The sequence below is a fragment of the Paroedura picta genome, chromosome 5 (genome assembly GCF_049243985.1).
Source record: "Paroedura picta isolate Pp20150507F chromosome 5, Ppicta_v3.0, whole genome shotgun sequence".
Lineage (NCBI taxonomy): Eukaryota > Metazoa > Chordata > Lepidosauria > Squamata > Gekkonidae > Paroedura > Paroedura picta.
The window spans coordinates 113,588,715-113,602,213 of record NC_135373.1 but is presented as its reverse complement, the minus strand read 5'-3'; the positions used below and the strand labels follow the sequence as shown (position 1 = coordinate 113,602,213).

Sequence of the window (13,499 nt, the reverse complement as noted above, 5' to 3'; positions counted from 1 at the left end):
ACTTTTTTATCTGAAGGAGTTCTGAAGGAGAGGGGGGCTCTCCCTTACCTGCATTGTGGGTACAAGAGTAATTTCTGGGAATGGTACACTCTTATCGTGTTACAGGCTTATGCAAAAAGAAAGGCGTGGGACCCACCATGACAGTCTCACTTCCTCAGGGATTATGATTTAATGAATAACTGATTAATTGGCAAGATCAAATTTTGATCAGTGAGGCGGAAAGTTTGGAGCACACACTTTCTGAAGGATTTTTACTGGAGTATTATTAGACACAGCTAACTTGAAAGACTGCCTTTGCACCATAAAATCAGAGTCTAGTGGCACCTTTAAGACCAACACAGATTTATTCAGGGAGTGAGCTTTCGAGTGCAAGCACTCTTCCCCAGACTATCATCTCCTTACACTCGAAAGCTCACGCCCTGAATAAATCTTAACGGTGCTACTGGACTCTGATTTTATTGTGCTACTTCAGACCAACACAGTTACCTATTTGAATCTGCCTTTGCACCAATATTCCTAAGGCAAGATCCAGGACTGGCTGAACACACTACTATTTGCTACACAATTGCTGAAACAGGCCTGAACGGCCATAAGTGGTATGAGACAAATTTCAGATGGCTATTGATGGCTTAGAATGGACTGATGGCAGAGATTTAATGTTTGCAAGGGTTTGGAATCTGTCAGAAGTTACCCACTAACATGTCAGATCACCACAGCCACAAGAAAAGGGCAGTCAATGAAACAGGGACACAAAGGACCGGTCTATTAAATGTTACAGCAGGAAAGATGGGGGGGGGAGGGGAGAGACAAACACAAACAAGACTTCCTCGTACCTTGAGCCATTTAAAGCCTAAATGATTGACCTCATGCATTCTTTCGTTTAGCAGCTTCAACAGGCAATGGGAAGCAGAATGGCGGAAAGCAAGACAAATAGAAGAAAGAGGGGAAAGCATGCAATTAAAAGCAGAATGGTCAAACTTAAGAATTTGTACATTCACAGCAAGTACAAAGCTATATATTTCTAGGACTGATGAAACCATTTTAACACACTGAAATACTTTGCTATTCTTAAAACACTGTCACCTTTATTTTAATATCTTAACTCTGAATTTTTATGAAGCGCAAAACAAATTAATACCTTCTATACACTGAATGGCCACATTCCCCCCCCAAATGGAAAGTAGGAATAACTAAGAAAATCCCTCCAATAAGGAGCAATAGCTAACTGCAAACTATTATAATATACAAAGTCTGGCAAGAGAAGGCAGAGAGTTAATGAAGGGTTTGCCAACAAGTCACTGAGTAAGTAGGTTCAGTACAATTTTTAAGCTATATTTGACAGATGGCATATTAACTTGGCCCTGAATATACATACAAGAGTGCTTAAACATCCAGTGTCGGAGTGTCATACTAGGATCTGGGAAAACCAGGTCTGAATTCCCATTCTATCATGGAGGCTTAGTGGGTAGCTCTGGGCTGTTCACACTCCCTCAGCCTAACTTACCTCACATGGTTGTTGGTTGAAGATAAAACAAAGGAGACTAGATGGATGTTATAAGCCCTTTTGGGCTCTCATTGGGAAGAAAAGTGAGGAATAATGATCAAAATGAAATAAATCCATATAAACTAATCTCTTCTTCTATATGTAGATTGAGAATGTAGCATGCTTAAAAATATGCAGGTCACACAGCTAAACAACTATACAACTAATGCTGAACATTATTGCCTTTGGAAAGCTCTAGGTGATTTATCACGGAAAGCTTTCCCACTGAAAATACTGCCATAGACCGTTTACGCACTGGGAACTTCACTCCCCCAGCTCCCATGCAGGAGGACAAATTGGCTGCGGGCGAGGCGCACCGGACCAAATGCTCCCCCCATGTTGGTGCAGGAAGAGGTGGGGCAACCTGCCACGACTAAAACTCCAGCCTGCAGCCTGGCATGAAACCACCAGTGCATAAACGGTCATAAAGATCCCCACTCCAATAATCACTATGTTCAACAAGAAAAAAAATAATGATCAATGGCGTTATATCAATTCAATTAACTGGAGAGACAGAGTACAAATCCTTTCTTTAACAAGTCTGTTACTAATGTCTGAAGAGTGCTGAAATCGTTGAAACAAGAAATCTAACAGGTACATTTTTCATGTTGCCGAAAAAGGCAGCTGAAGGGCTCAGCAGGCGTGAATTTTTCAGCCAGAATCTTAAAAAAAAAATCAATACGCTAAGGAAGGAACTATAAAATGTCTTACACAGTGCTAAGTCACACAGTTTGCTAATACTCAGTCAGGAACACTTATTTCAGAAGGGCACCATTTTTACATTCAGAAGAGACCTAAAATTAGTACTTGGATCAAATGTTTGCACGGGCACTAAATTTCACAAGCTGTATTAGTTCATACTTGCCAAGGCCTTTAGGATCCTCCGATAAGGTGCTGCTTTTGACATGACATTGTTATACCCCAAAATAAGTATCAACACCAGTGACCTGTGCAGACCTGTTTTTCAGCATGTGTCCTGGCTGACTCTTCTTGGGCCAGTACCATTTCCCGCTCTGCTGTTATTTGCACACTCTCTCTTAGTGCTTCTTCCAGCTCCTCAATCCGATCATCTTTCTTACGTAGATTGTCCTGGAAAATGACGGGAGACCAGATGAAGTAGCTTGGATTTAAAGCGCCAGAGTAAATCTACCCAGAGATGGGCCAAGTTCAAGGCATTCCCCAGCAAGGAAATTCCACATCAGCTTTCCTCACACCAAGGAAGAGCAAGGATGTAAAAGTGAAGGAAAAGCAGAAGAAGAGGAATGCCGGGGCAAAGAAGTAAGCAAAGCAAGAGATCAGTAGATTTGTAAGTTCTTTTTTTGAGATAAGTTAGTGTAGCTGACAAGCTGTGCATAATGGACACGTGCAGCTCCAGAGCAGGTTAGTAGACAGTTGATGAGACACAGCAGCAAGAATTTGGACATCCTTCTCATGCACTCACACCTTGATAGGTCAAGTATCCCAGAGACAGAAGTGCAACTAGCAGTCAGTAACATCCTCAGAGAAACACGCTCCCTTAATCAAAATGGAGAGTAACATGAAGAACTCTCAACCACTTTCATCAAGTGCCTTCGCATTAAATTAATAACATGGAAAAGAATCTATCAGAGAGCCTGGTGAAAAGAACAAAAGGCTGGAGGATAGAAAAAGTAGCGTTTGCAATGTTAAGCTTTTTATGGTTAGTCACAACAGAAGAGAAGCCTCTCTTACATATTTAAGCCAGGTTTGTGAGAGAACATGTTTACCCACAGATGCTTGTTTAAAATTTGAAAAAAGAAATGACCTCAAATTAAATATGTGCTAATCTGAAGAAGTCGAGAATGTGAACATTTCCCTGCTTTAAAAGGGTAACTGGGACAGAAGAATGAAACGGTTGCCATTCCTTGCAGATGGTAATAAAATCACTATCTATGTAGTCTTTGAGCTCAAACTCAACATAAATGCTGGAACAATTTCACATATTGTTGTCAAGATCTCTCCAGTTTGGTAATGCATTAAGTACTGCCTGTGCCTCTCCCTCAAATAGTAATCAGATCTTAAAATGTCAGATACGTTCAGATTCTCAGAAGTTCAAAGCTAGTATTTCACATAATTGATAAGAATGAGAATTCATGTAGTAACTGGTAAGAATAAGAATTAATAATAAATAAGACTGAAGATAAGAATTAAGCAAACAGCACATTTCTTTCCTCTGAAAATCTCTTAAATGATGAACCATTCAGATTCTGAGGAACTGAGACATGGTAAGAAATTCTAGAAAGAAGCTCTGATTGGCCCTTTTAATTCTGTTAACTGATCCAAAATATAAAATGACCATGATATCTCAGATATCCATCTTGCTGCAGCATAATACTTCTTAATGTTTCTGTCCCATCCGTTTTTTTGACCCGACTGACAAATGTTTAGCACAGATCCTTTGGGTATAGATAAGAGGAATAGAAAAACTTGGCATTAGTGCCCATTAGAACAGGAAAGAGCAGTAGGTAATGTAGCCCTAATATAGGAAGAATGTCCAATTACTAAGGGCAATGCCCTGCAAAAATTGTGGGCTGCTGTTCTCAATAATGATCATTTTAGTAACAAGAATACTGTGCTGACTTCCTACATCTTCTGGAGTGCTGTTGATTAAACCCTTTTAATGTTCTCACAGGTGCTTAGAGTTAGAATTACCCTGCCCAGTCTGCCTGAGACAGACAGTCCTGGAAAATTACAGTGTAAAGTTCTAATTGCCCCAGACATGGAAAATACTCATTAGGTTGTCTATGTTATGTCAGAATCCAGACTGTCACGATCAGAATCTTCAACGGTGTCTCCAGTGCTGTATTAGAATATGTGTCTGGTTAAAGCTGATTTGAGCAACTGTATAGAAAAGGAAGCAAGACTGCACAGCCGTACAATGGATTCCTGCATGCATTTTTCACCTGCAATATGCAATGGATATCTGTACGTTTTATTGTTAAAGTAGTGGTAGATGACATGGTTCCACTAGCAGATTTAAAACACAAGTGTTACTTACAGCCTAATTCGTCAGTTAAGGAGGTAAATTTGATTCATGACTTTTAAAAAGTTCTATAAAACAGTAAGCTGATTTACTCATACAATTCAATTTAGTTGAACAAAGTTTGAGTTCAGTGGCACTTTTAAGGTCAACAAAGTTTAATTCAAGATTCTGTAAACTTAGGCAGATTTGTGAGTGGGTGGGCAGGAAGGGTGGTGTCAGAGCTTGGCTCTTGTGGCTCTTAGCTGCATGTCCAGGGAAATGCTGATTGCCACTTTGCATTGGGAGGCAAATTTCCTCTAGGACAGAGTGGCCAGGGATTCTGGTTTTCTTGGGAGGGGGGGGGTCACTAGGGCATGAAATTGGTGTCACTGTGAGTGAGCAGGTAGTTGTGAGTATCCTGCACTGCGCAAGGGGTTGGACTAGATGACCTGGAGGTCCCTTTCAACTCCATGATTCTATGATTCTATATAAGCCAGGGGTAGTCAAACTGCTGCCCTCCAGATGTCCATGGACTACAATTCCCAGGAGCCCCCGGGGCTCCTGGGAATTGTAGTCCATGGACATCTGGAGGGCCGCAGTTTGACTACCCCTGATATAAGCTTTTGTCTGCACGTACACTTAGTCAGATACTGGTATCTGCTGAAGTGTTCAAACACATGAAAACCTATACCTTGACACTTTGTTCTGCTGCTTCAGACCACACAGCTATCTGCCTAATTCAATTCACTTGTACAAGTTAACCTGGTTTAAGGCTTTACTGAAGATTAAGAATATGAATCAAACAGAAAAAATGTCTGATACAATGTAGGGAAAGTAGTGAAAGATTGTGAAGATTTTGATTATTTGCATATTGATGTTACATCACATATTACAAATTTAATGAAAAAAAATACAATTGTAAAAGATAATTACTGCATCCAACATTGTTTAAAATGCTATGCAGTTAATCTTTCAAAAAAGTGACAAAAGGGGGAGGGTCGTGTGTTACTGGCAAAATATCTTCATGTAGTAAATAAAAATCAGACTCTGACCCATATTTTTCAGTTATAAGTTTGATGCTTTACTCTTCAAAGACAGGCTTTCAGGGCAAAGTCAGGAAATTCATCCCCACCCACTGCATCCATGAAGCAAGCATCCATGTCATAAGATGTACCAGATGCAAACACACAAACAATTTGATGCCTTGGTCTACGTACATATATTCTAGGATAGCGATCCCCAACCTGTGGGCTGCGGACCACATGTGGTCCTTCGACTAATTGGAGGTGGGCCCCGAAGGATGCCTTCTCCCCCTACCCCCCAGCCCTTTACTTCATCCCCCCCCCCAGTCCTTTACAACACACTTCATTGTTGTGGCATGTCTGTATCTTATTTTGAAGGGATGTTTAAACATTACCATAGCGATCAGTGAGCGCTAGGGCAGTGGTTGAGAGTAGAGGAGTAAACTACTTCCTCCCCACCGGGCCTCAGTAAAAGGTGTTGAGTGGTCCCCGGTGAGTGGTCCCCAGCATTGAGTGGTCCCCGGTGATAAAAAGGTTGGGGACCTCTGTTCTAGGATATGAATGAGTGGTAGCAGTGAGGGACTGGAACATGTTCGAACTCCAACCCCAATAACCCTGTGTGAGTGAGGGCTGGGTTACCCTGCCTGTGGATGTTACCTGTGAGTGACAGGACCTGAGATGTGAGATAGTCATAAGTCTCTGTAGATTTTTTAAAAAGACAAGAAGGATGGTATGAGACATCTTGGCCTACTTGGAGATTATAGCATGTTATTAGCCATATAGAACATCTTGTTTGACTGAGCCTGAGAAATGGTTCTGGTTTTTCAATCTGATCCCTTTCATGTAAATATATAGAATATTTGAATAGTAGGACCCTCAAAGGTAGAATCACCTCATTAAAAAAACTCAAAACATCTAAATATAAAAGCAGATGAATTTAAGATTATTATTATTACATTTCTAGTTTGCTCTTCCCTAAAGGCTCAGAGCGGATTACAACATTTAGAACCAACTAAATTTAAAATTTACAAAATTAAAAAAAAAATTGAAAAAACCTTGATTTCCCTGGTACTATATCTTAAATAAGAAAAAGAAAGGGGAGGGAGGGCGGTATTGTTATTCAAGGGCCTCAACTGTAGGCCTGGTGGAACAGCTGTTTTACTTGCCCTGTGGAACTGTTTAAGGCCCCCGCAGGGTCCTGATCTCATTAGGCAGAGTATTCCACCAGGTTGGGGGCAAGGCTGAAAAAGATAAGTGGGGTCACTGGGATGTGGGTGTGGTGCCCCCTCCAATTGGCAGGATCTGCCAGTACAGAATGGAGGCAATAAATGTAAATGCAAGTTTAAATCCTTTTTTTTTTAAAGCCAACAAGGGTTTAAAAGACCATCTTATATTTTGAGCTTAAAAATGGTATTTGGCTATTAAATTGGTGAGTTACTAGGAAAAACCTCGTTTTTCAGACTAATCACAAGCTACTCTAGTATTAACCAAACTGTTTTGAACTGCTATTTTATATTCCTTGAGAAGAATTCATACCATGGGGAAGAAAACAGAAAGCGACCCTATATCCTATTGATTATTTACCCGGTTCATCTCATATCTATGCAAGGCTGTTTTAGACAAAGCAAAACGGACAATAACGCAAATCCATTTTTCTAGTTCAGCTACATGAGATGTTATAATTTTCATTATTGCTTCATTCTTCCCTCAAATCCTCTTACTATGTTTTCCAAATGTCAAGTTTCCATCATCAGAAACTCCCTGTACAAATGAGCACTTTGTTACTTGACTCAGGAAAAAAAGAAACCACATGCCTATTACAGAGAGTAGAGTAAGGATTTGGAAACTTGTTTGTTTGGCTGGATTGCAGATGGCCAGTTTAAGAAAACAGGGATCGTATTTTTAAGCACTACATAATGAATTATTAATTCTAGCCAAAACCATAAAAACCAAAATTATCTGAAATTGGTGCTTCTGTGTACTAACCCCAAACCCAGTAATGGTTGCATACAGAATATCAGTTTCTCTTCTAGGCTTATTTTTTTTAATTCACAGAACAGTAAAGGAGTGGCACTCATATTGGATAAACTGCATGGTTCAATCTGCAGGAAGACAGGGAGTAATCTTTTTGGGGGGAGGGAACTGTCTTTGAGTCCTTTCAATAGGTTTTAATAAGATGCTTGTACACAGGAGAAAAACTTGGGCTTCATTCAAACATCATGGTAAGCTATGATTAGTTGTAATCTCTGAATGTTGATTGTTCAAACAATTTGAGTTACTGCTTGGCACAAAGCCAAAACTTCAATCTAGAATGGATCACTGTACTAACTGTGGCTTATGAATTTAGATGCCATAATGCACTATTATGGTCAAACAGAAAGGTAGCATTATAAAGAAATATGGCCTCACAGAGAGGATACTAGAAGCATACAAATCTAGGTTCACATACCAGTTGGAAGTTATTTATACCTCACTGGTCTCCACAATGGGGGGGGGGGGAGGCAAAGCAGTTTACAGAATAATTTTCCTGTCCTGTTTTTATCCTCACAATAGCCCTATGAGGTAGGTTAGGTTGAGAGAATATGACTGATCCAAGGTTACCCAGTAAGCATCCACGGCAGAGTATGGACTCAAATCTTGTCCTTCCAGATTTTGCTTTGAGACTCTAACAATTACATGGTGCTGATTCTCTCTCTTTTTTTCTTACTCCTGCTGGACAAACCAGAGATTGTTTATTTTTATTTAATTTTTATTTAATTTTTATTTTTTTGCAGAAAACTATGGTTTGAGGCATCTGAGTACAGCCTCTGCCAAAAAAAGAAAAAAAACCCTCCTGTAGCACAGGCTATGTATTATGTCTACAAGCTGTTTAGCTTTTATTAATTGCAAAATAAACAAACTGAAGGCTATGATTTCGATCTAAGGGTGACCAGCTATGGGCAGCTTGAAAATCAAGCATATCAAGAAACTTGAAAAAACATTTGCATTCCAATATTTGATCATTACTTGTTTATTTTATAAATAAATCATTAAACAGGTAGTGTATGTGTCTTCCAAACCTGACTTCCCTGACCCAGTAAGGGTAATATGCTCGCATCCTATACCATGAGGCTATTTATTGGATTGTCAACTGCATGCACAGACCAGATGCACCTGCAGGGCAAGAGTTTGATTAAGGGTGTGCGTTCTCTTCTGTACAGCAGCATTCTGAGGCTATTGCTCACATGCAACACCTGGTTGAAAGTAATATGGAATCAAGTCTGACTTGGAGTTACAATTTTCTCAGAATGTCACCAGCAGCATTAGACAGAAACCACAGGATATACTTAAACTGAATTTTTTGAATATATAAATGCACCTTGAGTTACTGAAAGAAACTGGATGCTGAGACTGAAAGGGAATAATTACATGCCATACACATGGCAGAGGTTTCACACACGGTGTTTACAATCTGATAAAATGTGATTTTCCATTACGTAGTTCTTGGCTGCATCATAAGATGTTTTTCTACAACTCCTCTCTTTTTCATTCACAAATACTCAGTGCGAGTCCGTGTGATGAGAACTGAAAACTAGGCAATAGCTATGCTGTTCACACAGTAAGGGAAGAAAAATCTATCGCTATCTCAAGCTCATGTTGCTTTTTGTTCAGACTTCATGATGCAAGTTTAAAGCAGACTGATTGGGTAGAAAGGCAAGAAACAAATGTTGTAAATAAACTTATTGAGGTTGATGAGGTTCAAGTTATTTAAGCAACCTGTGTGTTGCTTAACCCATGAATAAGGATTTGAAATCTAGAACAGAATTTATCCTTTTTTTAATCATTCAGAACTGTGGAATCCCACAGGGCCAATTGGGTACCTTATAGGATTTGTGCTAATACCTTTGCAGAATAAAGCTTCAGGGCTGCTGGAATAAATTTACCACCTTTGGTATGAAAGAATCTAAGAATGGCTAGAGCACTTTTTTTTGCAGAAAAGCATCAAAAGGAACTACCTACCGTTCTTCCCAGCTGGCTCACAATTCCCTTATAGCAGAAGTCCCCAGCCTTTTTGGTGTGTGAGCACATCTGAAATTCTGACAGTGTGTGGCCTGCAGTCACAAAATGGCTGGAACAGGGGGTGGAGTCAGCCACAGGATGGCTACCACAAATAACCAGAACATTATTTCTGGAATTCAGAATTAGTTACTAATGGATGTATTTTTCTTAGTTTGTGTTCAGTGAATTAAACTGAATCCAATAAACTCAAAACAATTAAGAATTATTTTTAAAAGCACCAGCTTCGTAAAAATCTCAAAGGGGATGACCAGTTGATAAAAGTCATCCCAGTAACTTACACCTCAGGTGAAGCCCTACTTGCAACTTACCGTAGCAGGAATCAAGCTGTGTCACACCCTTTCAAAATGTTGCAGGGGTAAAACTTCTCTTTTAAGTACAAGCAGTTCTTTTAGTAAGAGCAAGACTGTAAAGCAAGGAAGCAATTGAAGCAGAAAGAGCTCAAGTGAAAGATGACCTCTTATCAGACGTGTGACCCCATGTTACCTGCAGTTGCTGAGAACTGTCATTAAGATTGTCCTCCCGCCGCCTGGCTTCTTCCAACATCTGCGCACTCTTTTTCTTTTCCACTTGTTCTTTGTGCTTCAGATTTGCTACCTTTTTATTCTGATCTTTAATTTGCCTGCCCAAACAAGAAAAGGGGAAGGGAGAAGAAATGCTCAATAACTGAGGAAACTCTGAAAAAAGAAGTTTTAGAACTTTTTCATGTTATATTAATTTTAGCATGATCTCAAACACCAGCTGATACTTTGAAACCTTGAACTGTTTGAATTCTAGCATACACTAATAGTTTTTCCCATCACATCTTTGTCGCATAGAATATATACACAGTACAATTTTTTATAACTGAACCTTGAATGCTTGTTTAGAGCTGAAAACTCTCAGCTTCCAGTGTCTTTGTCTTCATGAACTGTTACATGGAACTTAATTGCAAATCCATTAACATATGTGTTCCAAACAGAAAGCAGAAGTCCAAACTATAGTTTTAAACTATTGTTCCAGTAACTCAGAGACCAGCAGCTTTGCTTTCTTGGCACTTCTGAAATGCATGCAATACCTGTAGAGGTTCTTACTGCCATCAAGCTTACTTTTATGACACTCTTGGGTCAGGTTTTCAAAGCTAGAGATGTTCAACAGTAGTTTGCCATTGTATGCCTCTGCTTTACGACTCTGGTATTCCTTAAGGTTTCCCATCCAAATACTAAGGCTGACACTGTTTAGTGCCTGAGATCTAATGAGAGCAGTTCAGCCCAGGCTACCCATGTCAAAGCACAGTTACAATTGTATTATTATAGTTTCCAAGGTTTCCCTGAATGACATGCAATTTGGATATACCGCTTTTGAACATTTAGCTCACACTTATAGTGGATGAAGTGTACATGAGAAGAACTAAGGCAGGTTTCATGAAGCCCTGGGGTTTCTTGGCAGCCCAGGAAAGGTTTCCTGAATGGGTGGGAGTTAATTAATTTTTACTATTAAAAAAAAATTAAAACATTTATTGAGTAATACGATCATATATGGTCATGTTGACCTGCCCTCCTCCCAAAATGGCCACTGGTGGTCCTGGAGGGGATGGGGGCCCCAGGCAGGTACATACACAGTTATGCTTCCCAACCATATTCTGCATGATCGTGCCATTTCTGGGTTTCTCAAAGCTGGAAGAATGTTTCATGGGTTTCTCAATGGTAAAAAAGTTGAGAAAGGCTGAATTAATGAGGCTTGGGGGTTACCTGACAGAGTAACAAGTCCCTGGGTTTGGATGGCATGTATCTAAGGGTCTTAAAAAACTTGAAAAGGATTTTTAAAAACCTACCCAGTATCATGTTTTTGTACCAATTTATGATATAGCCAAAGTTGGAATGGAGTATAGATTTATAATCATAAAGCCTTATAAAGGATATTGTAGAGCTGGAACAAAGGTAACTGAAATGATTATGATTGAAGTACATTTTTTAGGAAGACAAAGGACTTCTGGACATTCCAAAAAAACCTCTAAGATGGTGGTGGGGTACCATAACATACATTCATAGAATCACAAACAAGGAACTGCGTGGAACTCATTGGGGAAGGAAGTTCTACTCCTCCCACCCCACACACACACACACACCCAGCAGGTTCCCATTTCCTGTCTTCTTAGTCCCCTCTCACCACCGCCTGATTGTGACACCTACTCTTTTCCCCCATTGCTTTCCCCTCCTCTACCACATGCTGGAGGAAAACAGTGATAGGTGGCATTCTATAAGGAGGGGAGCCCACAGTTTTGGTACCCCATTAAGACGACCTTTTCTGGAATTGCCACCTCTAGGTCAGACAGGGGCACCTGAAGAAGGGCACCCAAAGATTACCATAATGGTTCTGTAGGTGCATAAGATACATGTTTGCTTTCTCCAGTAGCACATTCACATCTCACACAGGTGTTTCATAAGTCACACCATTCAGCTCTAAACTGCTTAACAAACAGCCACTTGAAAGGATCTGGTGGCCCCAATAACACACAGCAAAAAACAAGTAAACCAGAACAATAGTCTGAAATGTAATCAGATTAAAAGAGCTGCTGGTTTGGGATGAGGCTTTAAAACTGTTAGCTAAATACTCATTCTTTAGCTTTGTCCATTTGGATACTCTTTGACTATTCCTTTGGTCTTGTCTGCTTCTAGAGATGACCCAGACAAGATTATGAACCTGCCTGCATCCCATATGTTCTGCTGACAGTAAAGAGGCCTTGATTTAATGTTCAGCAGATTTTCTCTTTGCAAGTGTGCCATCTATGGAAGAAAACTGGGAGTGTAACAGCAGATTTGTATTGCACTCTTCTTCCGGTTCAAGGCAGGAATTTCCTAGCTTACTGGGAAAATTCTATCTATCCACATTTCTTTTCAGTATATCAACATAATAATTCATAGTTTGGTATAAGGAAAGCTACAAGAAGCTCAGTGGAAAAAATCAGGCAGTGACAGCTTCCAATTAATTTATATGTGATTCATAAACTCATTTCTTCCTTACTGTAATGTTCTGCCTTTCTCTCTGCTATTACCTACTTTGTTTACTGATTGTTTATAATGTTAAAATCTACATTAATCTGCATGACTATTCAATTTGCATGATTTGCCAATCCAGACCCTCAATACTAGCCCCTCCCCCTTAATTGGCCTGCATTGTAGTAGAAGTTCAACTACTATAAATAAAATGTTCCAGTCCTTCAGAATAATGGAGGGAAAAATCATTAACTACCTCCAGTAGGCCTTTGGAGAGCTAACAAATAAGTTTTTCCCCCAAATAAAAATGTGTAATTTAATATTGGAATTAAGCAGAATTTTGATTTTTTCTCAGGTGGTAAGGGAAGCCGTGGTAGGCAAAACTGGTGAGAAAAAGTTTTATTTTATTTATTAAATTGGTTTACCACCCCTCCCCATGAATGGGCTCAGGGAGGGCAATATATGAGGACAGGGATGAGGACAGGACCAAGGCATGTGGAAGGGAGACTGTACTGAGACCTTTGCCTGCAGGATCTGTTGCTCATGTTTCAAGATACTACAGGATCGGAAGAAGCACAAGAGGCATTCCAGCAGCTTTCCTATGAGGAAACGCTGAGGAATCTAGGATTTCAGTCTAGAAACGAAGAAGGTAAAGGGAGACACGAAAAAGGCTTAGAAAATTATGCATGTAGGGAGAAAGCATACCCCATCCCCATAATATTAGAACTTGAGAGGCACCCCAGGAAATTGCTGGGAAATAGTTTCAGGCCAGATAAAAGAAAATCTTTACCTAACAAGTAATAAACCCTGGAATTCATTGGCAGTGAATATCTTGATGGCACAGAAGGCAGATGGCATCCCCATATAGGCCTTTTATGCATGGTCACTGAAACAGCGGTATGGAGAACGCGGAAGAGGAAGAA

At 39.9% G+C, this 13,499-nt stretch overlaps 1 protein-coding gene across 22 annotated transcripts in view; it reads right to left on the bottom strand.

Annotated features, from left to right (window-relative positions):
• Positions 1-13,499, bottom strand: part of ERC1 (ELKS/RAB6-interacting/CAST family member 1) — a 216,196-nt gene that overhangs the window by 107,595 nt on the left and 95,102 nt on the right. For 9 of the 22 annotated variants that reach the window (XR_013231416.1, XM_077340007.1, XM_077340008.1 and 6 more), the window contains 3 exons: positions 10,088-10,223; positions 2,501-2,632; positions 834-887 (listed from right to left, as the gene is read on the bottom strand). Coding sequence is in view for 21 of the 22 variants with exons in the window: in XM_077340007.1 (XP_077196122.1) it covers positions 834-887; positions 2,501-2,632; positions 10,088-10,223 (322 nt within the window). In the remaining variant the exon portion in view is untranslated. The remainder of the gene's footprint in view (positions 1-833; positions 888-2,500; positions 2,633-10,087; positions 10,224-13,499) is intronic. The other 13 variants (XM_077340011.1, XM_077340012.1, XM_077340014.1 and 10 more) reach the window with 2 other exon arrangements.